The 27,067-nt window shown below is 49.0% G+C and overlaps 1 protein-coding gene across 5 annotated transcripts in view; it reads left to right on the top strand.

Annotated features, from left to right (window-relative positions):
- The window catches only part of LOC146783131 (uncharacterized), a 160,369-nt gene extending 137,457 nt beyond the window's left edge, over positions 1-22,912 (top strand). For all 5 annotated transcript variants that reach the window (XM_085639295.1, XM_085639296.1, XM_085639292.1 and 2 more), the window contains one exon: positions 20,676-22,912. In XM_085639295.1, the coding sequence (XP_085495421.1) occupies positions 20,676-22,288 (1,613 nt within the window). In that variant the 3' untranslated portion in view covers positions 22,289-22,912. The remainder of the gene's footprint in view (positions 1-20,675) is intronic.
- The last annotated feature ends 4,155 nt before the right edge of the window (positions 22,913-27,067 follow it).

The following is a 27,067-nucleotide window of genomic DNA, read 5'->3' as shown; positions in this document are numbered from 1 at the left end:
CACTTGATGGCCCAGGTAGGTCACGGATCCGTGGCCGATTTGGCATTTGCTGGCCTTGATTGTGAGCCCGGCCTGCTGGAGGGCGGCCAGGACGGCCTTCAGGTGACGGAGGTGCTCGGCCCAGTGGTTGCTGTACACGGCAATGTCATCTAAGTAGGCCGCGCTGAAGGCCTCAAGCCCGGCCAAAACCTTGTTCACCAGTCTCTGGAAGGTGGCCGGGGCGTTCTTCATTCCGAAGGGCATCACCCGAAAGTGGTAATGCCCATCCGGAGTCGAAAAGGCGGATCTTTCTTGTGCGCCGGGGGTGAGCTGGATTTGCCAGTACCCGGCGGTGAGGTCCAGCGTGCTCAAGTAGCGAGCGGCCCCTAGGCGGTCGATGAGTTCGTCGGCCCGGGGTATCGGGTGTGCGTCTGTCTTGGTTACTGCATTCAGGGCTCGGTAGTCCACGCAGAATCGCAACTCCGGGGGGTGACCGGGAGCTGCGGCCTTGGGCACCAGGACGACAGGGCTGGCCCACGGGCTGTCGGAAGGCTCGATGACCCCCAGGGCCAGCATCTTCGCTACTTCGGCCTGGATGCAGGCCCGCACTCGGTCAGGCACCCGGTAGGCTCTGTGTCGTATGGGGGGGCTCTCCCCGGTGTCGACGTCGTGGACGCACCAGTGGGTCACCCCCGGGGTGAGAGAGAAGAGGGCTGCGTAGTCCCGCAGTAATTGCTGGCAGTCGTTGCGCTGTTCCGGGGTCAGGGACGAGGCGAGTTGGACCCCTTCGATCGACCCATCGTGAATGTCGGATTGCAAGAGGTCGGGCAAGGGCTCGGAGTCGTCCTCGCCCCCCTCGTCGGTCGCCAGCAGCAGGCTCAGTTCGGTCCGGGCGAAGTGGGGTTTTAGCCTGTTAGCATGTAGGACCCGGAGGGGGAGGGAGTTCCGGGGGGACTCCAGATCGACCAGGTATGTGACGGGACTTTTCTTCTCCACCACCTTGAAGGGCCCGGTCCACTTGTCCTGGAGGGCGCCGGGTTCGACCGGGGCCATGACCCATACTTTCTGACCTGGCTCGAATTCTACAGTAGAGGTGTTGCGATCGTACCACCGCTTCATGTCCTCCTGGCTGGCCTCGAGGTTGGCTTCGGCCATGGCTCGGAACTTGCGGGTCTGGTTTCGGAGGGTCAGGAGGTATCGGTAGACGTCAGGAGGGGCGCCTCGGGGTTTCATCTCCCAGCCCTCCTTGACCAGGCTGAGCGGTCCGCGGACCGGGTGTCCATACAATAGTTCAAACGGGCTGAACCCCAGGGACTTCTGCGGGACCTCCCGATAGGCAAACAGGAGGCAGGGCAGCAGGACATCCCATTTCCGCCTGAGGGGTTCTTCCAGGCCCTGGATCATCCCTTTTAATGTTCGGTTGAACCGCTCAACCAGTCCGTTCCCCTGAGGGTGATAGGGGGTCGTGAACTTGTAGGTGACCCCGCACTGTTGCCACAGGGACCGCATGTACCTGGAGATAAAGTTTGTGCCGCGGTCGCTCACCACTTCGCTGGGGAATCCCACTCGGGAGAAGATCCCCATCAAGGCCCGGCCTACCACAGGGGCCGTTATCGTTCTTAGCGGGACCGCCTCCGGGTACCTGGTGGCGTGGTCCACGAGGACCAGGATGAAGCGGTGGCCCAGGGCGGTTTGGGGGTCCAGGGGTCCCACAATATCGATTCCGACCCGTTCGAACGGGGTGCTGACGGCGGGAAAGGGCTGGAGGGGGGCCTTGACCCGACCCCCCCGTCTTTCCGCTGGCTTGGCAGGTCTGGCAGGACCGGCAGTGGTTGTCCACATCTCTCCGCATCCGGGGCCAGTAGAAGTGGGTCACCAGACGACTGTACGTTTTGTCTTGCCCCAAGTGTCCGGCGAGGGGCACATCATGGGCCAGGTTGAGAAGGAACTCCCGGAAGCGGAGGGGGACCACCAACACGCGGCTGGCCCCGAGTTCGGCTACTTTCTGTTCACTGTACAACAGGCCCTCGGCCCAGTAGATCCAGTGGGTGCCGGTCTGGTCACCGTTGGCTTGCGCGGTCGCCTGTTGTCGGACCCCTTCGAGAGAGGGACAGGACTGTTGCTCTTGCTGGAACTGCTCTCGGGTGGGGCCCCCTTCGTGTTGCCATTGCGTCAGCTCTGGTAGGACGCTCGGAGAAGCCACCTCTTCGGGGGAGGATTCGCTGGGCCCAGGGTCGGTGTCCGCCTCCTCCTCGCTGCTGGTGGGAGGGGGTGTGAGCCCCTCGGGTTGGGTGGTCCCGGAGGTCGAGGATGAGCGGGGGGCCTGGGCGGTCATGGACCGGGTGATGGCGCAGGCCCAATCAGCCAGTCCCAACATTCGGAGGTGCTCTCGTCGCTCTACTTGAGCCCAGGGGGAACTTTCCAAGTCGTTCCCCAGGAGACAGTCGACCGGGGCGTCGTCGCGCACTGTCACCTTCAGCAGGCCCGTCACCCCTCCCCACTCGAAGGGGACCAGGGCCATCTGGCATAGGCTTTCACTGTTGTCGGCCGTCCGTACGGGGCACAGCACATTCGGTAGAATCTGTTCAGGGGTCACCAGGTGGCAGCGGACAGCGGTGATGCTGGCGCCCGTGTCGCGAAGGGCTTCGGCCCGTTGCCCGTTGACCGTGACCTGCTGCCGGTACTTCTGGGTGTTGGTTGGGATGGGGGCGCAGGGTACCATCTCTCGGCTACCCAGGCAGACCAGGGACATGGCTGCCGGCTCCCACTCAGTGTTCTCTCGGTCGAGGGCCTCCCTCTTCTCCTCCCCCCAAGGCGGCGGCTGTCAGCTGCCGGGGCGGGGGCCCGCCGGCCCCGTTTCTTCGGTTCAGAGGGCAGGCCGGATCGCTGGCAAAGTGTCCGGTTTGTTGGCAGCCATAGCAGGTCACTGGTGGCCGTGGTCCGGGTCGGGCCGGGCACACCCTTCGGGCTAGGCTCGGGGAGAGATGTGGCTGCGGTGGCCCTCGAGGGGGGCTCCGGCGGGAGGGTCTCGGTTCCTGTTCGGCCCTCCCCCCCCCACCGCGCTGGCGTGGGGGTCCGTTGGGGTTCCTCTGGTACTCCCCCATTGAGCTCCGGGGGACCCGGGAGTTGACCCATCGATCGGCCTCGACGGCAAGTTTTCGCGGGTCGGTCATTTTGCTGTCGAGGAGGTGCTGTCTCAGTTCCACGAAGCAATTGTTGGAAAGATGTTCCCACACGATGAGGTCGACCAGCTGCCCGTAGGTGGTTACTTTGCTTCCTTTGATCCACCCTTCTAGGGCCCGACTGAAAAAGTCCACATATTCCACCCATGTGGTACCCGGGATTTTCTTGCAGTCTCTGAACCACTGGCGGTACATTTCCGCTGTTAGCCCGTAGCGGGTGAGCAGGGCCTCCTTCATGTGATCGTAGGAGGTCATCACCTCCTCCGGTAGCTGGAGCAGCGTGTCCCGTCCTTCACTCAGGAATCGCCCCCACAGGCCTGCGCCCCAGTCTTTTCGGGGCACCCGATGGGAGGTCATGGCCACCTCGTAGGCCTTAAACCATTGTTGGATGTCGTCATTCTTGTAATACTCCTTGACGACCTCTTTCGGGATATGTACCTTGGCCTCGGAAGGCGGTAGAGTGTCTCTAGTACTGGGGGTGTCGGTCCCTCCGTTCTTGGCCTTGATCTCGAGTTCCTTGAGACTGCGCTCGTGCTCAAGAGTTAGTTTCTTTTCCTCCAACTCCCGGTGTCGTCTCTTCTCTTCTATCTCTTCTTGAAGGCGTAGCTGCTCGAGGGCCAGTTTCTTTTCTGCCAGCTGGAGTTCGCCGTCCAGCCGCAGTCGGGCGAGCTCTAGCTCGTGGCTCCGGACCTTTTCCCGCTCTCGTATTTCTTCTTCGGAGAGGCCGGTTTCTAGGCTCTTTCTTCCTCCGGTTGCCGGAGTCAGTGCGGTTGCTGCGGTCTCCGTCAGGGGCAAGGGCCCTTCTTCCTGGGAGGGGCCTGCCCCGGCCTCCAACCATGCCCTCAGAGCTTTCTGCATCTCTTCTTTGGTACCTAGGCTGGTGGTTGCAATGCCTTTGTCTTTGCAGAACTGTTTTAGTTCTTTGTGCGTATATTCTTCCAGCCGTTCGGGCTGGAACTCCATTGTCGCGTTGTTTTCCTGGCTGCTCATGATGCTATTCGTTTTGATGAGTAGCTAGTGGGTACTGGCTGGTACGTACTGCGTTCGGCTCGGATCCCGTCGCTGGCCACCAAATGTTGGAGGGCGGACCCCGAGGAGTCGGTGAGACCACCAAGGGGGGCCCTTCTCACTGCACGAAGTAGCCGAGCGCTGCCGAGAAGTCCCCTGTGAGATCCTTCTCCTATTACGTACTAGCACAGTAACACCACCACACAGGACTCAAGGAGGTTGTCTGGTGACAAGCAATTCTTTATCAGCAATAAAAAGGTTACGAGGTCAATATTTACACGAAGGGATCGAGGGATCCACCAAAAGTCTCAGTGTCTCTTTGGAAGGGTAGGGGTAGCGGGACAGTCTTTGGCAGGAGTGCGGTACGAGGGTACCTGGGTCCCAGTTCTTATCCTCAAGCTGGAGGACCTCCGATCTCGGAGGGGTCGAGCCGCGACGGCGTCAGCAGGGCTCTGGCGTACAGTTCGTGGAGAGCCGCGATTCAATCAGCAGGGCTCTCAAGATGGTTTCTGCTCAGCTCGAGCCGCGACGTCGTCAGCAGGGCTCCGAGGAAGGTTTCAGCGAGGTTGGACCGCGACAGCGTCAGCAGGGCTCCGATGTTCCAGGTGGTTCAGAAAGGGTGCACAAGAAGGAGCCGCGACGCAGTCAGCAGGGCTCGTGATGGTTCCGACAAGAGTTCTTCTCCGTAGGGTCAGCCGCGATTCAATCAGCAGGGCTCTCGACTCCGGGATACAACTGCCGAGCTGTGGTGGGGTCGCCCCAGATATAGGTCTGGAGCCCTTTGATGTCCGGACCTATGCGCCCGAGGGGGCGGAGTGGCCGGGTGGAGGTGGCCAGACGCCCAGCAGGAGAGGCGCCAGGCCCATGGGAGTTGCAGGGCGATCACACCTCGAGAGGGGAGGACAGTTGGGGGTCCCATCGATACTGTCCTCCGCCGGGGGCGATGAATGGTTCCTGCGGCACCCCCTGGCTAGTTCATGGTGCCTCGATGTCGGGGCTTCGCTGGGGTCGAGGCCGGGTTGAGCGGGGTCGCGCCGGCTGGTGCACGGCGTGACGTGGAGGCCAACAAGATGGCGGAGCCACGAGGAGTATGCGACCACGTGCAGCTCCGGGTGAAGGGCCTTGGTGCAGTTCAGACGGGTGGCCCGTGACGGCCGGGGCGGGGAACGGGCACAATCCAGGGGGTTAAGGACCACGCCACGAGGCCGGGTCCAACAGAGTCCTGGAACTTAGATGCCGTACCTGTGATATCTGAGTCAAATGCGACTACAATTTGTGTGTCGTCGCATATGATGTGAGCAAAAGTCCAAAAGATTTTATAAGTGATGCCAGAGAAGTGACGTAGATATTAAACAATGTAGAACTAAGGGAGGATCCCTGAGGGACCCCGCACGGCAAAGAATAGATATCTGAGATGAAATCGCCTAATCGGCCACCAGATTGCACAAAAATAGACTGGAATTATTAGAGAATGAGATCCGAGGTGAGCTTTTTGACCGTGGAAAAAACCGTTCGAGGAGTAATTAGAAGCTTCAATTTTACTAGTAAAGTACGCAGATTTCTGTTTGAAAATCAAGGCTTTGTAATCTGCTATGCATTTCTTGTATGCTGGGCCTTCGGCTTCAGAGTATCCAGAACACCATTTGTGTTCTTGTCTCCAGCAGCATTGTTTTTGGGCTCTAAGCGCAACAGAGAACCAAGAGGCAGAAGGATTATTCAGCAACTAGGCAATGAGCTGCCAATTTTAGACAAGAAGTATATTGTTTGTCTGCGGATTTAGGGTCTGCGAGGAGAACAGGAGAGGAGTTGATAAGAATCTGTGAAAACGTATCTGCCTGCAAACGATGTCATGCTTGAGATGAGGACCAAGAAGTGGAGGCAGCAGGACAGCAGGAAGAGTAGCTATCAAGAATGTTGTAGAAGACAACCACCCGGGATTAGGCCCAGGATGGCCTTTCAGCTGCATAGGGCAATTATTGACCCTGAAGGCCGCTATGTGTTGGTCCGGCTGGATGGTATAGATGTTGCTTTGCTTAATGTATATGTCCTGACAGTAGACCAACGTTTTTTCTTGTCTAATCTGGCGCCGCTCCTCCCGCTGATGCTTCCTTACCTGAGGATCGTGGGGGAGATTTCAACTGCATGGCAGACCTCTTCTTGGATCAGTCGCATCCCCCCACTACGTGCTGCCCTGACGCATAAACTGGCAGAGACTACAAAACCCAGAGGCCCGGGTGTGCTCCTTTCGGTCTGGCCTCAATGACATGGAGGTGCGACTGGATTGGGTATTCTGCTGCTAGACGATTTGTGCAAGCGTGCTGGGTGCAGAGAACTTATTCTGATCACTCCCCCCTGCTGTGTTCCTTTTGGTGGTTGCCACGGAGGTCGGCATTTGGACCCGACTCTGCTTGATGACCTGACCTTTCAGGCCTCTGTGTAAGCAAATTGCTCTCTATAATTTGTAGTTTAATATTGCGCGGCTTGTCTCCCGTGAGGATATCCAGGCGCTGTCCATGGGCATATGGGAGAGTAAGTGACTTGCCCAGAATCGGGATGTGGAGCCGACGCCGAGATGCCAACCTGGATCCCCAGCTTCCGAGGCAGCAGCTCAGGCTGTTGTGCCACATCCTCTACACTCTCTGTTGGCTTGACAATGTGGAATCCTCTGTGGGGATTGAGTGGTAAGCCATGAAGGTAATGGTGCAGGATAATGCATGTCTAACAAGATGGGGCTGCAAGCACATTTACTTCTGGATGGACTTCCTCATGACCTAGAGATGACGCTGTAGAGCAGGGAAAGGACTCTCGGTGAACGGGAGAAATTACATACCATGATGGAGCGCCTGCAGCAGTACGATTACAGAGCGGGTAATATGTTGGCTTGGCTCCTACAGGAGGAGACGAGGGAACATACTATTCTCCAGATCCGTTATGCGGCAGGACCAGATGTATTCACTCAGGGGGAAATTAATATCATATTCCTCCATAATTACTGAGACATGTACTCCGCAGGTATTGGTGTCTGTGAGAAGGATGTTTTGAATTACTTGGCGGACCATCCCCATTAGTATTGTAAACCCTGTGGTGGATCAATTGGGTGCAGATATTACTGTGCAAGAGGTGCGGGTGCGATTAAAGAGATGGGTAGAGGTAAGGTCCCCAGGTTGAATGGTCTACCCAAAGAATTCTATGCTATATATGCCACAGATCTCGGACCTAAGCTGGTCAACATGTTTAACGAGTCCCAGAGACAGGGAGTTCTCCCGCTGTCTCTACGCAAGGTTACAATTGTGTCACTTCCTAAGAACGATAAAGATACATTTTTCTCTTGAGTAAGGTGCTGGGGAACCAGATTTTGCCGCACGTGTACCTTGGTGCATTCAGACCAAACCGGCGTTATACCTACCTGTAGCACCCTGCCCAATATTCTTCAATTGCTGCATATTTTGATCAGCGGGAGCGACTCCCTCCGACTCCTTGGTCATATCTGTGGATATTCGGAAGGCATTTGATTCGCTCCGCTGGGAGTTTTTGTGTGCCACCTTGTTTAGTATGGGTTTTGGGTTGGCCTTTGTCAATTGGACAAAGCTATTATATAGTAAACCGATGGCCCGGGTCCGAACTGGATCGGTGATCTCCAAGCCTTGCTTGTAGAACAGGGCACCAGACAGGGCTGCCCCTTGTCCCTTCTGTTATCCGCTTTAGCCTTGGAGCCATTTGCACTGACGATCCAACAAGGCGGTCATTACTGAGGTTTACACATTTCTAGTGATTGTCTGTTTCCCTGTATGCAGATGATATGCTGCTATATATGAGGGACGAAAACACTGACCTGGAGGGGCGGTAGCAGCTTTAACAGATTTCAGGCATTTATCTGGCCTGGAGGCTTCCTGGAATAAGTTCTGCATATACTCCCTATGACCTGACCAGGGTGGATCTAAATCCTACCCTGTCGTCCGAAACTTATGGTGGGAGCCTGTCACGCGCAGGGGTGCCCACTCTCGCCGCTCCTATTCGCTTTGGCGATGGAGCCCCTGGCGGCGACCTTACGCGAAGCACTGGGGGCTGGCATACCACTAGGGGATGCAGTGCACCAGGTGTCGCTCTACGCCGACGACCCGTTGGTGTATGTGAGGGACATAGACGATATCCCCCCCCCCCCCCCCCCCAGTTGGCCCGCACCTTGCAAAACTTTGCCACTATGTCTTCGGGTGAATGCCAGTAAATCCTGCCTCTATGCGTTCGGCGAGGGGCGGCAGGATCTCGCATTCATCCTAAATGGTACTAGGGTACAGTGGAGAGGAGATACATTTCGATACTTGGGACTCCGGATCTACAGTCAGCCGGCAGACCTATTTGACGGTAACCTGGGCAGAGCCTTCACGGCCATTAAGTCACAGGTGCGCTTTTGGGGCACATTGCCGCTAACAGTCACGGGTAGAGTAGCGCTGTCCAAAATGGTGATCCTTCCACGGTTATTGTACTATTTCGCTAACCTACCTTTATATATCCCTGCTGCCTTTTTTGCTAAACTGTCGCAACTACTTAGAGCCTTCATTTGGGGGAACAGTAGACATAGGATGTCGCTAGCGAAACTCTATCTCCCCACGGACCAGGGTGGCCTGGCCGCGCCCTGCTTTGAGCACTACTACTTAGCGGCCCAGCTGCAGTGGATAGCTCGCTGGTTGGCGGATAGGGGTCGGGAGGACACCGCATCCACACTGCCACCACACTCTTTGGAGCAGTTGCTGGTGCTGTTCCACCCAGCCACCAGTCTGCGACGCCGACCCCGCTCCTCCTCACGGTGGCATCCCGATGTTACCGTAGGAGCTTATTCCTCACTAGAGCTTTGGACCCATACGTGCCGGCAATACCGTTGGAGGGTTCCCCTAGAGGGACAGGATCGCTCACCTTCCTTGCGCTTGCAAACTGGCGGGCTGCAGATATACAGACCTTGGGCGACCTGCACCGAGATGGCATACTCCTCCCATATGACTCTCTGGTCGAGGACGGGGCATTGCCACCGGGACAATATTTAACTCACCGTTCATTAATCAGGACCCTGGCCGCTAAGTGGGGTGATATGTCCACAGAACCCAGCCAACACCTAACCATACAGCATCTGCACGTCATGGGGCGAGGCAGACGCCTGGTCCGTTGGTTCGCGGCGTCACTACGCACACACACGGCGATCACCCTAGAGCCTCTCCGACGCAAATGGGACCTAGATCTGGGGAGACAGCTGGCGGATAAAGAGTGGGAACGAATATTGAAAGGTCCGGTACGCATACCGAGAAACATGCGCCTCCGACAGATACAGTTGTCTAACCCCCTCGGCTCTCAACAGATACTTTCACCGCACTGATGCGGTATGCCCTAGATGCGCCGAGCCGGGGGCTGATCTAGTCCACATGCTGTGGAGTTGCTGCAAATTACACACATACTGCACACAATCAGCGAGTCACTGCGCATTAGTACAGGACGCGACATACCCTTTGACTGGACAGTTTACCTGCTGCACCACTTCCACAGAACCCCGACCACCAAAGTGACGTCCCGGTTTCTCGACCTGGGGCTTGCGGTCGCAAAGCGACTTCTGACCAGGAGGTGGAAAGCACAGGACCCACCCCATCCACAGGCATGGAGGTGCTCGCTTTCCGCGTGGGCCGGAGCGGAGGGAACCGGCATTCGCCAGGAGGAGACCCTGGGGTTGAGGAAGACGCCCATAGCTGCACAATGGGAGGAATTGCTCCAGGCGCTCCGGCGAACCGAGGAGGTAGGCTCAGGGAGACGACCTGAGGGGAGGGATACACATCCAGGACAGGAAATGGGAGCTCTGCTGGAGCAAGATCGTGGTGTTCCACGTACGACCAATACCTAAACAGGCATCATGAGAGAGCGCAGCTAGATACATTTTTGGGAGCAACAGCTAAGCCGCTGCACAGTGGCATGGGGAGGGGGAGGGGAAACAGGGGGGTAGTGGGGATAGGCACATTCATAATGGCACCGGTCTATGTTGAGGTTGTTGGGTTTTTAACTGTTTCATTTCATTGATATCTGTTTAGAAGTCCGTATTGATTCGCTTGGGAGACCTCATGCGGTGTATTGATGTAACTGTGTTTCATTGCATTGTACTGTAATTTGCTATGTTCATGGTCTGAGCTGTTCATGGGACTTACGAACATTCTGGTGCGACAAGCACCTCAGGGACTGTTACAAAGCTCTACCTTCTCGCATTTGATATGTATTTCTATCAGTAACACTTGCTCTAATGCATGGTTCAGTACAGGAGTGAGCCGCGTTCATGCAAATGTAAACTAATAGTTGTTGGACTTTGCCCTTCTGGCAAGTTCACCCCTAGAACTTTTTGCATTATCCTAGCCTTTTTCCTGTGTTGTACTAGTGGTTTTAGCCTCTAGGCGCTTTCACACTGTGTCCCAGTGGAAAGCGCATGCGCTCTGTGTATGGTTTAGTGAGACTGACCTGCCCTCCCATAGGAATGCATGGGGGATCTGAGTGACTGTGCTAAGTCCTGATGTGAGAGGAGTGCAGGGTCGAGTTTGGTATGTGCAAACTCATTAGATTAAATTCTGCGCGATGATGTGTGCGGCGTTACTGTGGCTAGTGTAGAAGTGCCACTTTTAGACGCTGACATAAATGTGCAGTGACTGTCTGGCTTGTGATTGGCTGGTGTGTCTGTCTCCAGGAGTCAGGATGGGTCTGCCCCGGTGGTGGGTGGGGAGATCTGCATGTTGATGGCAGGGAGGAGTACACCTGGGACCTGAATAGGGCTGGGCTTTCCCCACACAATGCTGGCTCCGCCCCCTGTGGTGCGTCTGATGTCCCTGGCCTGTCCTGTGAATACGGAGAGGGGCTGAGCAAAACAAAGTGCTCAGGAACCAGTTGCATCTGGTCCGCCCCTCCCCTGCACCTTTGGAGACAAAGGATTCTGTGTATAAAAGAGGGGATGTGACCCCATGAAAATGTTCTTGTTCTTGGACTCGAATCTACCAGGGGCGTGCTGCTGCTGGGGCCCAGGGGAAGGCTTGCCTCCCTGGGCCCTGACCAGCCCCTGGATGCCTGAGGGACTCCTGGGACCTTTTTGGATTGATTCTCTTTGCCCCAGGACCTGTGCATCCTTCTAGCGCCTGGGAGCGCTTCAACTTAATTGGCCCCCTCTGATTTGAGAGGGAGCCTGTGCCTTGTCTTTGCAGCGCTGGGCTGCGATCTTCTGAGGGAATCCCGACGTAGGGATTCCCCCGCATTGTGTCCTGTTGCGGGTGCCCACCCCGCTTGCTATTTATCTATTTTATTGGTGGCGTTCCGTTATTGGTTCCGTTAACTAGCAGGAGCCCACCCTGCTTTATCGCCAAAATTGGAGGGAGCCTACCCCTCGTGGCGCTTTTTCCCTGATAGTCGAAGCGGGTGCCCACCCCGCATTTCACCGCCGCGGCCCGAGCCGCATTCAAAAATCGTCGCCGAGTCCGCGGCCACCCTGGTTGTGGGCGGGGACGGAAGCGGAAGTGCGGCCATTTTCTGGGGAAGCTGCAGCCCCGGAGCTTACGGTCGGAGGGAGGACGGGAGCCCACCCCGCCTCCCGGAGACAGGGGAAGAGGAAAATGCCCCCAGAGCCTTGTGGGCTCCACAACCAAGTCCCGGGTCCCAGGAGGGGGCCCGGGTGAAGAGCGAGAGCAGCGCGTGGCTCCCATCTGGGAGGGAATCCCCGCTGAGTGCTGGCCTGATGGAGGCAAGCCCCGGGTCCCAGGCGGGGGCCCGGGTGAAGAGCGACGCTGCCGCCGGCAGCGCGGGGCTCCCAAGAGTGAGGGGAAGCCCCGCGCCACAAGAGTGCTGCCAGCCCCGCCTGCAGAGGAAGCTGCAGCCAGGAGCAACGACCGGAGGAGTCCTGCCCACAGCCGGTGAGTGGGGCTCCGGGTTTTCCTTGTTGCAGTGCCTGGTGGAGGCACAGAGTCAGAGCGGCCCCGTCTGATAGCGGGTCGCTCTAACGAGAGGGACAGTATTTATGAAGTTATGGGCCCCAGTGGGGCTTGGGGGCAAGTTCTGTCTGGCGCATGGTTATTTTTAGAGCCCTGTGTGGCTCCAGCATGGTGGGCATGTTCATTTCTCGCCAGGTCGCCCCCCCCCCCCCCTACACGGGCATAATTGTTCTTAGAGCCTCGGTGGCTCCAAGGAAGGGTGGCATATTTGTTTTAAGGGCCAGAGGAACCCGTGGTTGCCTCAGTTGTCGCCTTAATTGTTTTAGAGCCCCGGGTGGCTCCAACGTTGGCTCAATGAATTAAAGGGCACAGTGGTGCCAGGCCTCATTGGATATTTACAGCTGCCCAGCAAATAGTGGGCAGCTGCATCATTTAGCCCGCAGTGCTTTGGGGACATGTCTTTGGAAGTTAGGAGTGAGATGCACTCCTTGGCCCCTCATCTTCACAGCTGCGCAGCACTTAGTGCCAGCTGCAACGTTTAGGTCTGCGCAAAAGTGCACACCCTTGACTTTCGCGGCCTTTGCAGCGCGCCCTGACTGTTGGGACACAGGGCCATTGAGCCCCTCCTTTGCGATGGTCAGGTGGCCGGGGGGGGCGGTTGGGATTGTTAGGTGTTATTGTGCTTTATATACTAATGCGTTTGGTGTTAGGAAATGTACTGTGTGTAGCATGTTTTGCGCACCCTGTGTTTTATACCTCTAGATAGGATTTCTGCATAGGAGGTTGTTTTACCTGTTTAGGTTGATGTTAGGGAGATTATACTTCCCTGTGTGATGTACGCCCCTAGTGTAGTTATACTTAGGAGGTAAAGTCTAATGCGTTAGACTTGTGAGAAATTGCATAATGTGTTTATGCCCCTGTGATGTATACAGGATAGGTTTTATACCTGATTCTCTTGTGATAATGCTGAGGTCATTATTGCGCCAGTAGTTACTGGTTGTGCTCTACCGTGATAATTTGTATTACAGTTAGTATATGTTATACATGTACAATTGGTGATTTGTGCTGATTCTGACAGTGGTCCATGTGGCCCTGTCCCGTGTAAATAGTCCCTTGTAAAATTCTTCCCAGTGCCAGTTGGCACAGTGTAAATTATGTGATTATCATCTAATGTGTTTTCATTATAATACAAAGGCTATTTTTTATATATAACCTTGTGTGGAGTTTCTTTTGTGGTGGGCCTAGGGTGTTGTTGCTGTGTGCGCGCGCAAACGCTTTACACATTGCCTCCGGGATAAGCCTGACTGTTCGTGCCAAGCTACCAAAGGGGTGAGCAGGGGTTATCTTTGGCGTGTAACTCCCCAGCCCTGACTAGAGTGGTGGTTTCTGCCTGGCTTTGGCGCAAGCCCTAGCCAACCAGAAATACCATTTCTAACAATAGTCAATAAAAACAGATAAAAAAAAAAGTACACCTTACTACCAACAAGGTAGGGTGTGTAGTATTTAAGACATTAACAATGACCTGTTTCTGCAGTGACTAGGCCTAAAAGGACATTGTCACGGGTCAGGCGGTAACTGGCACATTGAAAAAGTATAGATTATACAATTTAAAGTTTAAACTATGCTTGACCTGTACAAGCAATAGACACAATTCAAAGACTTATTTTTCCATTTAATAAAAATCAGATCTAATGGCAAAGTAGAATTGTTATTAAATGTATTGAAAGTGCAACTTCTAGTAAGCTACCTTTCACATTCCACAGCTTTCATAAGGTTAATTAGCATTACTCTCAGCTAACTCCTTAGGTGTGAAATTCCACCCAGGAATCACACAATAGGCCACTGTGATTGACAGGTCGACCTGAATGGGCAGAAATGGTCCATTTGAGTTCAGAAGAAGGGTGGGGGTGGAGCAGGTCGCTCTGAGCCACATGTAGAACTTTTGCACACTTGAAAGGGAGTAACCAGGATACTAGGACAGTTCTTGGGCACTCCCTTTCTGGGTGCTGCAGGACCCTTCTTTTGTCTTACCAGATTTCTGTCTCCTGGTTTGTTGTGGGTACAGGGCCTGCTTCAAAATGGATTTTAGTATTAGATGTGAGAGGACACTAGTGATTATCATGGTGCACTTCCCTACACACACAACCCTCCGAGCCATTTTGGATCCGTTCGCAATAAGGCAAACAGAAACTACTTAAAAAGTTAGTAGGGTTGCCCCCAGGAACGTTTTACTCATTGGTTAGTGACTGCTCAGGAGTCACCACTGGCCCCCACCCACTAGTGGTTGGCAGGCTTAAATGTGGCATCCCTGGTACCATCCGTAAAACTTTCTGGACCTGTAGAGGAACAAAAGAGCACTGGACCTGCTGTCTGACCAGAAAGAAGCCCTGAAGGACTGACCCTAGGACCCGGGACAAATAAGTAGACTCCAAGGGGCAATTTGCTGACCTCCAGTGTGGCTACAGGGACATTGCAAGCTGCCAGAGACCTTTCCACCAAAGTTCCCATCTGACCAGTGGCAATTGGACATGGACTGGATTTTAATTTTGCCTTCTGCTGGGCACTCTTGGAGTGCCTCACTTGAGGTCCCTGGGGGTCTTAGAGTTATACTCCTGTGGTTGTTTGGGCACCAGAACAAAGTTTAGAAACCTTCAAAAACTTTTACTCAAGATCTTCAGAGTTGCAGGTGGACCTGCAGGAAGAAATCAGCATCCTGGCCAAGGCTTCCAACATGACAAAGTTCCATTCTGCATTGGGACTTGGAAAAGTTAAACTAAAAAAGATCCATAGCTCCCGTGGGACCAGCCTGCTGCAAGTATTCGCGCTTCGGTTCCACAGCGGCAACTACAATTTCAGCTGCAGCCAGCTCAAGGAGGAATCTTTATTTCTTAAATAGTGACAAATTTCCTTTCTGCATTGGGACTTAAAAACATTTTTGAACTTTTTTGACTTCCAGACTTTCACCGGAAGTAATTCACTTGTTGTATCTCACCAGAGCTCCATCGTGGCTGCATAATACTTTGCACATTGCCCTGTGTTAAGCCTCACTGCTCTTTCCCTAGCTGCAAGAGGATTCAGGTTAATTCAGTGACTTTGAGGGTTCACCCTGACAAGAGGTGTGATTATTCCTTCAAGTTGACTGCCACCCACCCTAAATAATAATCCTGTATCTTACATGCGGGGAGGGGGAGGGAGAATGGGGACGGACACACAAGCACGCGCGCGCACACACACACACTCCTCTTGAGCTACACATTTTTGTAAAAGTTGGGAGTTTCTTGTGTGGCATTTGTGAGAAGTGATATCTTGTTGCTGCAAACATGTAACTTTGCATTTGTGGAGTGGAGTGAAGGGAAGCGAAGGAGAATGATAGATAACTGTACATGTGATTGTGTCTACCATTCTTAAGTGAGATTTGGTTCTGGTTGTAGGGTGGTTAGGATCTGGAGTGTACTCTCTGTGTGCTTCTTGTGTTGGTTAAAGGTTGCCAATGTCTGGTGTGTTTGCTACCCTTCATCTGTTGGAGGAGAGCTTTGCTAGAAGTTCCATAGCTCTGCTGCCTCTAAGGTTCCACCAATACATTTCTACTTTTAGGCAAGAATGGGGAGCAGTTTTATCAGAGAATAACTTTTCTGCAGTGTTTGCATGATAAGTGCTCTCATTCATTTGGAGTGGAGCATTCTGTGAGTATCTCTGTGTCTTTTATTCAAAAGTCAGGCCCTTGCAATAGACTTCCCTCTGTCCAGGGCAGGCTGCCTTCAGGGAGTAGTGCAGACTATTGGTTGCCAACGTAGGGCTTGGAATGCTTTTGTGATGTGTAAACCTAGGTGAAGGTGTAGGTGTTGTCTCACCAACACATTTTTTAATCTTTGCAGTGTTAAGAGCATGTGTCCGCTAGGTAGAATCTGTGTTGTCCTAATGAAATATGACATGGGCGATGGTGGCCTGTAGCGTCTATGGGAAACCTAGATGAGGGAAGATGCGTTGAAGAGTTTGCATGGTATGGAAAGCATTTCCTGTTACATGGAAGACCAGGAATAGGTTGGATATATTACGAGAGTTGTGACAACTTAATTTCTTTCCACCAAAGTCTTCCAGTAATCCCTGATGAAAAATGGGGCCCATTTAGTCCCTCTTCCCAGTTGAAATCCTGTTTGAAATAAAAAATGGTCGATCTTGGTGAGGGCAGCTCTATTAATCGATAGCTGGCAGGGTGTGCTAAATTGAAGTTGTTATTGATAAGTAGTCTGATGTATTACATTTTGAGGTTGGGGGTTGATGCTAGATATTAAAAAGTTAGTCACGAAGGTTTACATCCTCTGCAACAATCCTTCAGGGTAAGATGTCTTCAGGGGTGTCCGGAGAGCTCACTGGGCCATTTCTCTTCAACAGTTTGTTGAATCTGAAGAGTGAGAGTTAATTGAAGTAGGCAAGGGCCCCATTTCTAAAAGTGGATGTGGTCATCTTAGTCTTGGCCTAACACACTCGTGCCAGCAAGTGGGAAGGTAGAGAATGCACAAGAAGTGGCCAAAGTGCTGGATCTGATGCTTGTTCAAGCCTACGTGCACATGTGCAGCAGGAGCATTCCCAGCAGCTGTCGTGCAGAACTATGCGAAGTCCCAGAAGTGCTCACAATCATGGACACCTAGAGGGATAAGCCCAGCCACGTAAATGCTTTCCACTTCTGGTGCTTCTGCTATCAGTTTCCACCTCTTTCCCCTTCTGACAATAAAAGCTACTCAAACTCACCCTCTCACCATGGATTCAAAACACTTACATGCCAAGACCCCTTTTCTCCAACACTGCCACACTTTCACTTTTAACATCTAGTCCATAACATGTGTGTTTGTGCTCAGTTATGTGCGCACTGTCAATTCTTGTCTCGCCTCCCTGATTTCGCTCTCTGACACTCCACTCCTCCGGCACCTTTCCCCAGCTCTTTTCTACCAGTCCATAGCTCATGTTGCTGGTTTATGATTCTGCTCATCACACCAGTGGTCTGCCCTCTGCCTGGATCTGGTGGTTCCTCCATAATAATCAGTAAACATGTCATTCCGCCCAGTCCCCACCCTTGTTTCTCTCCCTTTTATCAATGGTTTCTGCTTTCACCTCAGCCCATCACTGACTCTGCCCAAACCTGAAACATCTCCATCTGGTCACCTGTCTCCTCTTCTCTGTTGCAGGGATTCTGCAGATTCACAGATTGGGATCATAGATTCTTAGTAGGCAGGGACTGAGTCATCCTATCACCTGAGTATCCATGAGCTCGTGACCGACTAGTGTCTCACTTGCTCTCCTACTCACTCGCAGAGGAACAAGTGATTCGACACCCCAGAACTCAACACTTCCGACCCTCTCAGGAATCATGGTTGCAGGACACACCCTTTAGTTCTCACACTCTTACTAGTCCTCAATAAGATCTGACAGAGACACGAGAAAAGTTTAAAACTATTGGTATATGTATACGTGCCACAATGAGTAAGAAAATGCCTAACACAGATACAGTCCGCATAGTAAGTAGTCTGTAAATCATAAAAGGAGCTGTCATCATATAAGACAGGGTAGCCTAACCTCCCCTTCTACAGAAGCAAAGCAATTATATATCAGAAGATCTTGGGGTGTTTTGCTGCAGACCCCGTACCTTAGCATGCACAGATGAAAGTTCTACATCTCAGGTGTTGTCATGATCTCTTTCCTGCAAAGATCCCTCTCCAAGTGTGTTGTTACCTATTCTGTACATATCTATATGACAAAGTGCGTGTTCCCAAACAACAGCTGCATTTGTGTGTTTTGTCTAGGTGCTGAGACCTGACCAGAACAAATTAACAAGGGGCATTGTTGTTTGACCATGTCTACGGTGTGCAGACTAAATCTCAGGAAAGAACAGAATGTGAAAACAACAACACGTTCTGTGTGAAAGTACAGTGTGGCACAAAGCAAAATAGGCTTGTATAGTAACGTGCACAAAGCAGAGGACAGTATGCAACGTGCTCATGCTAACATAGGGAGAACGACAATGAGCCTGCATGGGACATATGACACTTCCAGGGAGATTTTCCTCCCAACTCCCTTAGGCAGGGTCCCAGAATGAGATCTGTCATAAAGACCTTATCTCTTCCTTTAGCACATTCTAATGAGAGGTTTGCAGCTGCAGCAGTTCGTCAGTGTGGTAATTGCAAGCATAAATTTGCTCTCATTTTTGATGTGCAACTTACATCAGAGACAGATAAGTATGTGTGAGGCGCTGTGGCCAATTGTCCTTGGTACATGGACAATATAGTTGTTAATAAGAGATAGCGATAATTAGGGAAATACATAGGGTCTGAGTTATAGTTTGGCTGGCATGCCGTCTGCCCCTTTAGAGTGCACAGACATAGATACACCAAATGGAGCAGACAGGACATCCGCTGCTCTGTGATGGATGTCCCACATCCGCTAAATTTTTCATCAGGCCATTTAAAGGGTCATTTATTGGTTACAGTTACACGTTGCTGGCGGGACAGCAGGAACCCCATGCACTCTCAGATATATGTGGTTTGTGGGCTAAAGGCTGACTTGGTTGCACCTTGCTAGTGCCTGTGGGGAGCAGGGCATGCTTCAAGTGACAGCCACTTGTTGTGAAACATTGGGATCGTTCTCTTTTATTGATCAAGTGATAAATACACAAACGTAGGAAAAAAGTGGTAAATAAAAAAAGTATACAGTTGAATACATATGATTTACTACATCTTAATGATCCATACCAAATACAGCATAGAACAAGTAACATTAAACAACAGGAAAAAAATATACTACGCATTATCATCCAACACTGGGTCATTAACTCAGAGACTACATCTCAAATACATCTGAATTTATGAGCACCTCTTCTACCTTTGACTAGATAAAAAGCAGATTTCAATTTGAATAGTCCAAAAAGGTTTCTACAAGAAAGATAATACAGTGACATGATCTGGGAAATACATCAATGGTGCCAAAGATGATATCCTGAGCTGAGATTCTAAAGCAGTAGTTACTTAAGGCGAGTATGTTAGTGGATATCTGTTTCCGGTTTACAGCTGGCATGTAGCGTTCCGAGTTGAGAATCTAAAGCAGTAGTTACTTAAGGCTAGTATGTTTGTGGTTATCTCTTCCCAGTTTGCAGCTGGTGTGCATCTTTTGGCAAACATTTGGATCTCATCTGTGAGGCTTGGAATCCCCCGGCCGTTCCTTCGGAAGGGGCCTAACACCAACCATTTGTGGGTCAAAAATGCTACAGTTTCAGATTTTTTTATCTTAAAACATCAAGCTCCTTGTAAGTACTTTCTATTATAATTTCTGCAATATTTTCAGAAATCTTATTATATATTATTCGAATTGATTAGCTGTATTATCCCCTTATAGTGTACATTTTTCAAACTCTATTTCATGAAAATCCCAGATTTAAAGAATCTGGCTTTGTGTGATAGAAAAGTCAGCCTCCAGCTCCCAGAATGACCGCAATATACCAGATTGATATAGCTGACATATGCTTGTTCAATTGTTTTTACTAATTCGAAAATAATGCCAATTTAGACATAGTTTAGATAGCCTAACTAGGCCTTAGACTGCTTGCATTGACATCTATTCAAATTTGCAGAAAGAAATGTACACTTTTATGTGAATTATACTTTCCACTTGAATATCTTGTATGTGCTTTTCCATTTCAGAAAATCAGCGAAATAGAGGTCTCTGTAGTGATAAATTGTATTATTGTTGTTCCACTCTTGGAAGCCATGCTCAGGATGTTCCTATCTTTGCAATTTTCAAGATCCTTATCTCAAGACCATTTATTAGTTGAACTGTCTTATTACAGTTGTTCTGAACCTGTGGTATGGGGATGCCTTGGGGTTTGCGACACATCCTCGGGTGGTCCATGACTGCTTAGAAAATGTAATATTAATAGATTAATAAAGTGCATATAAATAAAGAAGCAACATTTAACACACACATTTATTAAAATGCAGAAAAGTAGACGTTTCTAGATGTATCTTATTGTTTGTATCTTGGATTCAATATAGGAAATTGCTGCAAACTATGTACTTTCTGCCCTTGTGTACATCGTTCACAGGGCATTGCCGTCTTCCTTGGGTCCCACATACAGGAAATAGCCATAGCCATGTGAATGTGGCTTATACATAGAGACACATTGATCTTTCACATCTGTATGTTATCATTTACTGCTTCAAAGTTCAATCGCCCCAAGACTGGAAGTAGTATAATGTAAAAGAATATTTTCCACTAGAAATGTGTCCTTTTTAATTATCCTAGATATTACGAGCAGGGACATAGTTTTAGATTTCCTTATTTGCGAGGATTCAAACATTTCTATTTATGCTGTTCATTGCATTATTTTGTACTTTTGCTTATTCTGCATTTTGAAATATTGGTTTTCAGTTTGACTTGTTAACTGTGCAACAGGGAGAAAAATGCATCGGCTTAGAACCGCACAAGAATGCGTGCAGCATAAGAGAACATCTATTGGTTTACACATTACTCGTCTTACCTGTCTGAAGGCACGCAGTAATACATAGATTTCTGCTTCTTTTGACAGAGAATGGAATGCCTAACAAAACCAGGATCCCGAGTGTGCACCAGAGGGTCTATGACATTATAAGTCCCCATCAGTGCACAGAATGCGAAAAATATTTTGATCAAAGTTTGGGCCTGTGTACACATCAAATGAACCGCACCCGGGAGAATGGCTACACAAGCACAGAGAGCGGTCACAGCGTCCAGTGGGCCTCATTATTGGTTGAGCATCGTGAACCCCGTGCAAAGAAGAGTCCATTCCAGTGTATGAGGTGTGACAAAACATTTCTTCACCGCTCAGGTTTGAAACGGCATCAGAGGATTCACACATGCACAGAGTGTGGGATGCATTTTAGGCAGACATTAGACCTGAGGGAACATCAGAGATCTCACACAGGGGAGATACTGCCTCTAAGGGAGCGACCCTACAAGTGTACCGAGTGTCAGAAAACGTTTACTCACAGCGGAGGACTGTTGAAGCATAAAATGATACATACTGGAACAAAACCTTACTTCTGCATGGAATGTGGTAAATCTTTTCGACAGTCATCATCTCTGATGGATCATCAGAGAACCCACACAGGAGAGAAACCGTACCAGTGTATGGTCTGCAATAAAAGCTTTGCTAACAGCTCAAGTCTGAGCAAGCATGAGTTGGTCCACATAGGAGAAAGGTCCTACGAGTGTAAAGACTGTGGCCTCCACTTTAATCAGACATCACAGCTGAGGCTACATCAGAGAACACACATGGCAGGGAGCCATTATCAATGTACAGGGTGTGAAAAAAGCTTTTCCAGCAGGTCACAATTGGACAGGCATAAGATGACCCACACTGGGGAGAAGCCCTATGAATGCAATAACTGTGGTAAATCCTTCAGACGTATGTCACAACTCCTCGACCATAGTAGATTACACACAGGGGAAAGACCATACCAATGTACAGTGTGTGAAAAGTGCTTCAGTTGTTCTTCAGCTCTAGGCAGGCACAAAATTATCCATTCCAGGGGAAAACCCCACATGTGCAATGAATGTGGAAAGCATTTTAGTGAGTTGTCAAAATTGAGACGACATCAGAAATCCCACACTGGGGAGCGGCCATACCAATGTACAGAGTGTGAGAAAAGATTTGCTCGGAGAACCGATCTATGCGCTCATGAGAGGGTCCATACTGGTGAGAAGCCATTCCAGTGTCTGGAATGTGGTAAGCATTTCAGCCACAGGTCTTTCCTGAGACAGCACGAGAAATACCACACTGGGGAGAAACCACACAAGTGTACTGAGTGTGAAAAACGGTTCCTTGACCGTTCCCATCTTAAAAGACATCAGAGAACCCATACGGGGGAGAGACCATACCAGTGTGTGGAGTGTGAAAAAAAATTCACTCACAGGTCTGTTCTCTTAACCCATCAGATGATTCATACAGGGGAGAAACCCTACAAATGCTCAGAATGTGGCAAGCATTTTAGGCGGATATCGCACCTGAGGGATCATCATACAGTTCACACAGGAGAGAAACTGTTCAAGTGCAAGGAATGTGAGAAGTGTTTCAGCCATATCAAAAGTTTGCGAATTCATGAGATGACCCACACCAGTACACCTTTATTACATATTGTGAACATGAAAAATGGCTCTTAATATGCACTGTCAATCTCTGTCCACTATTTCAATAACCAGTCCTACCTCCTCAAATCCTGAGGGTATCTGCAGCATCCCAAACCCGTGAGAGAAACCGCAACCCAGCCGTGAATGCCACAAAGATGAAAAGGAACTTTTCAAAAGAATGCACAGAATACTGGCTAGAATCCAAACAGACAGATACATTCAATTGAGCATATTATGACTCCAGGAACAATATTCTTATTGATTCTTTCATTTTTTGTTTTTCTAGATGATCATGAGAATGAATTTATTACCTGTGTTTTTTATGATTGTGGATACCCTTTGATGTATAAAGTAGAAAAGTCTAAATCTGTATATCCATTGTTTTTACTATTTGCAAAATGGAATAATAAAAAAAATAATAAAAAAAATAATTATAAAAAAAAATTCTGAAGTTGATTACAGATCTAAATGTATTTGCTTTAGTTTTTGTGTTGATACTAAGCATGTTGTTATATGTTTTATCTTAGTTGATTTTAATAATTTCTTCTTGTAATGGTCTTTAGACCTTGATTGTTCAGAGAGTTCCACTTCTTTCGATTATTCAAATGTGCAATTCAGGTGAATCTAAAGTTGTTATTAGTAACCTACCCAAGTTGATACCAGAAAATTAAAAATCCTTGGTTATCACAAATTAGCATACAGTATCCATGATCTCTTTTTTTTTATTATTTTATTTTATTTGCAGTTTGAACACTTAAATAGAAAAAAGCATTAGCACAAGTACATTCTTGTATTATATGTATTGAAATGTATCCATGATCTCATTGCAGTGTATCCTAAGAAAGTGGTGAAGACGAAGTCCAATTAAAGGCCTTTCATAGTTCTCCTAAACACCAACAACCTCAAAAGACTAAAATGTACAGAAGATGCTCCGGTATGAGTTATAATGAACTAAACTGAGAGTAGTTGTGTAGATCTTTTTCTTGTCTGCAGTGCCCAGCTTGTCTTTACTGACAAATAGAAGATGACAAGCTGCCATTTGAAATGCAGAAACATGTCTTTAGGAAAGTCACAGAACGGGAGATGAGCCTCAGCTAAATATGTTACCACAAATGAAGATGTCGATGCAGGGAAGAGGCAGGATTTTGTTAGATCTTTGTTCATCTTGGAGTGACGGACGTTCCAAGGATTGAGAGCATGGAAGTGCAGTGTCTGTGGACTGTTGGAACACGTTTACAGCTAAACAGTAGAAGCAATCTAAGACCATTCGCTTTCCGAGTCTCACTGACAATTACTATTGGCCTTTGCTTACTTACAAATGATGATTGATATTAGTGATTAGGAGCCCGTACGTGTGCACAGGACACAGCTGGGGTTTGATTAAAGAACAGCCCTGCTATCTTTCCTTTTACACTGTAAAGTACTTAGTTACAAGAGGTGGAATTGACTAACAAATTTAATATGAACAGAGAGCATGTGATGAGATAAATAACAATTGGTATGTTATGCTATGCTATGCTATGCAATGTTATGCTATGTTAATGAGTCTTGCGCCAAACTCGCCGCCATAGGATTATCCTTGCCCAATGGACAAAGAGTATTTTGAGTGCGCTAAGGTTAGGGGTTAGTGTTAGAAAAATATATCCATCTGTATATGCATATGTATCTGTGTATGCACTATGTATCCATTTCCAATTCTCATCCACACTATCCCCAGCCCAGTGAGCTATCTTGCCTCTCACTGCATGGGCTGCCGCTCCAAACCCTTCAATTTTCCCTCTTTCCTTTTGTTTTATGCTCTGTGCTGAGACTGCAGCTTTCACTCCTTGCAGACTTTCTCCCGTGTTCCTGTCCAAGCATGGACCTTAGACAAATGGAAATTATTAATTATTGGTGCATTTACGCACCAATGAGGAAAACTTCTCAAACTTCATCTCCTCAACAAACTGTGCCGTGGGAGAACAGTTTTCCTCTATGGTGCGTAAATGGACAGACAAGAAATGGCCAATTGACGGGTTGTTTGAACTAGAAGACAATAACTATTTGGCTGATAAATGCTTACCCTTCATGGTATTTTAATTATTTGACCATCTGTTTGCAGCAGTGGCTTTGGCTGCCTAAAGGCAAGCTAGGGTTACAAAGAAGAAAGGCAAGGGAAATGTGGCACCGCAGCTGCTTGTGACACAGCACACTAACTATTCTCCGGTAAATGGTGAGCCTACACTGTCGCATGGAAAAGAAATATAGTTAAGGAAAGGGTGATCTCTGGCTTATAGCCAGTGCTTACTAGAACTGAGTAATAGTGAATCGACAGAACAGCATAACAGCTGACGTGGAACGCATCAGAGCCCTCCATCCTACTACATCTAGATTGACAGCGGCTTCTTCATTTTCATGCACATACAGGCGTTCCATGCCAACATCAACAAGTTGAGGAAATTGTTTTGAGCAGCTCAGCCAAAGGAACTCTATCCCAAGATTAGAATGGCACAGGATGGGAAGACTATAATTGATGGCTTGTGAGCTCATACTTAATTGTGTTTGTTAGCGGAGAAAGAAAGGAAGCGAAGGAGTAATATTGAGAATAGTGGAAATAGTTTGTGGTATGGAGTAGACATCAGCCGGGAGGGTCCTTGCGCACAAGGCCGCGATCCAGCTACCAGTCTCTTCTTCGCTGAAACTGTTCCGCCTGCGTATTACTTTGCTGCCTCTGCTCACCCACTTCCTGTGCACCCCCACACACAGTTTGAAAGGATACTAATCCACGCTCCCCAAACGGGTCTAACACATGTCCTCTATTTTCATATATCACTGGACGGGGATCTGACACAAGTTTTAGAAGGAATAGTGGCCCCCTCCACCATGCCCCCCTGAGAGTAGTTTCAGGGCTCCTGTCTTTTTTTTTGGGGGGGGGGGGGGACACTTCATATTTATTTTCTGAATACCATGCCATAAAAAGGCCAAAGCACACCATTTTCTTACTAGGATGGTGTCATTTAGTCGAGAATAGAATCTAATGTCTCTGGAAACCAAGGTCTAGCCATGCTGAAAGAGTAACTGAGGAAAGAAACCGATGGTCCTTAAGACAATCCATGATTGTAGTGAAAAAGCTTGTGGTGAGGTACAGGAGCTCCTGGGTTACATGGCACATTCTGCTATGAGTCACATATAAATAAGAGAATGCCATTCTGGTCAGAATCATTAGCTTCTTTTTTTTTGTCATCATTTTTTATTGGAGATTAAAGATATACAATTTAAAAAAAGGAGGATTAAAAATAAGAAAGAAAAGGAGAATAAAAGTTTCAGGAATCTCGAAGCAAGGGGGTCCACCTGCTGGAATATTTGTTCTTGATCTTGCATCTTATATATTACATGCTCATATGATGCTGTCTGTACCATCACAATCATTCAATCCTCTTTGGAGGGAGGGCTAGGTGACTGCCACAGTCTTAAAACACACAGTTTAGCAGCAGAAAGTGCAGCGTGTAAGAGTCGACTCTGAGGTCGTGAAATGTAGGGAAACTTTTAAAGTCATGTAATTAAATAGTGACAGGTGTAAGAGGAAGTGTAATAGGAGTTGTTTCCAATAGTGCAGCACCTATCTGTGATCAAATGTTTTTTTATAAGGGGACATTCACAGATTATATGTAGAAGGTCACAGTTCTCTCCAGAGCATCTCCAACACCTAGAATGCGATGATAATCCAGCTTATTGCAACTTTAAGGGGGTCCAATGCTAATGCTAAAGTTTTAAAAAGACAAAACTTCATAGCGCTTCATGAGTGCCCTTGTCCAGGGCTTCCAATATGTTTGGACAAATATCTTCATCTATAGTGATATGCAAACGTTCCTGCCATTTATCACGGAGAGTAGTAAGAAGCGGCTGCGAGTATAAATGGTTAATCAGACTTCTATATAAACCCGACATGACACCTTTATGCCGACCCCAAGTACAAAGAAAAGTCCATATCGGCGAGGTTTGTAATGACCAAGGGAGAAGGCCAAGACATCTCTTCAGACAATGTTGAAGTTGTAAGTATCTCGAGGCCTGGTGTATAGGAAGATCAAATTCTTTACTAAGAAGCTCAAAAGATTTCAATTCACCATCTATTATAAGTTGGTCTAAGATTAAGATTCCTCTCGAACTCCACTCAGGCCAGGAAAGAGCACGTCCATTAATTTGAATACTTTCATTCTTTCAGATTGGAGCTTTAGAATGTAAATGATGGGAAGTCCTCAATAGACGATGTGCATGTTGCCATGTTTGATATGTGGCATAGAGCACAGGGTGTGTAGGGGTAGTTCTAGGTTTGCGAATACTGTATAAAAGGTTAAGGCCGTCATCACATTCAAGTATCGAGCGTTCTGTTGTGACCCATTGGGGAGAGTCAATTGCACCTGGAAGTAAGTAAGGCAGCTGTGAAAGCTGTAAAGCTAGAGAATTGGGTTCTATCAATGGTAAACTTAGACCACCATGAGAGCGACGTGCCATTAATTTAGCAGCAAACCAACAAAGCTTCATATTTCCCCAGATAAAGGATCGAATACGAGAGTCTATACGATGAAGTGTGGCAAGGGGTATGATAATTGGAAGCATTCCCAAGACAAAAGTAAATTGTGGCAAAGTAACCATTCTCACCACCTGTATTCTTCCCCACATGGAGAAATTCAAAAGAGACCATTTGGCAAAATCAACTTCCAGATGAGAAATGTTATCTAAAACCATTCTCACTAATCCACGATTGATCAGGATTCCTAAATATTTTAATTGAGACGATTTCCAGCAAAAAGGATATCCATCTATTGAAGTCTT

Source organism: Triturus cristatus, chromosome 12 (assembly GCF_964204655.1).
Source record: "Triturus cristatus chromosome 12, aTriCri1.1, whole genome shotgun sequence".
NCBI lineage: Eukaryota > Metazoa > Chordata > Amphibia > Caudata > Salamandridae > Triturus > Triturus cristatus.
This window is presented reverse-complemented; position numbering and strand designations above follow the sequence as displayed.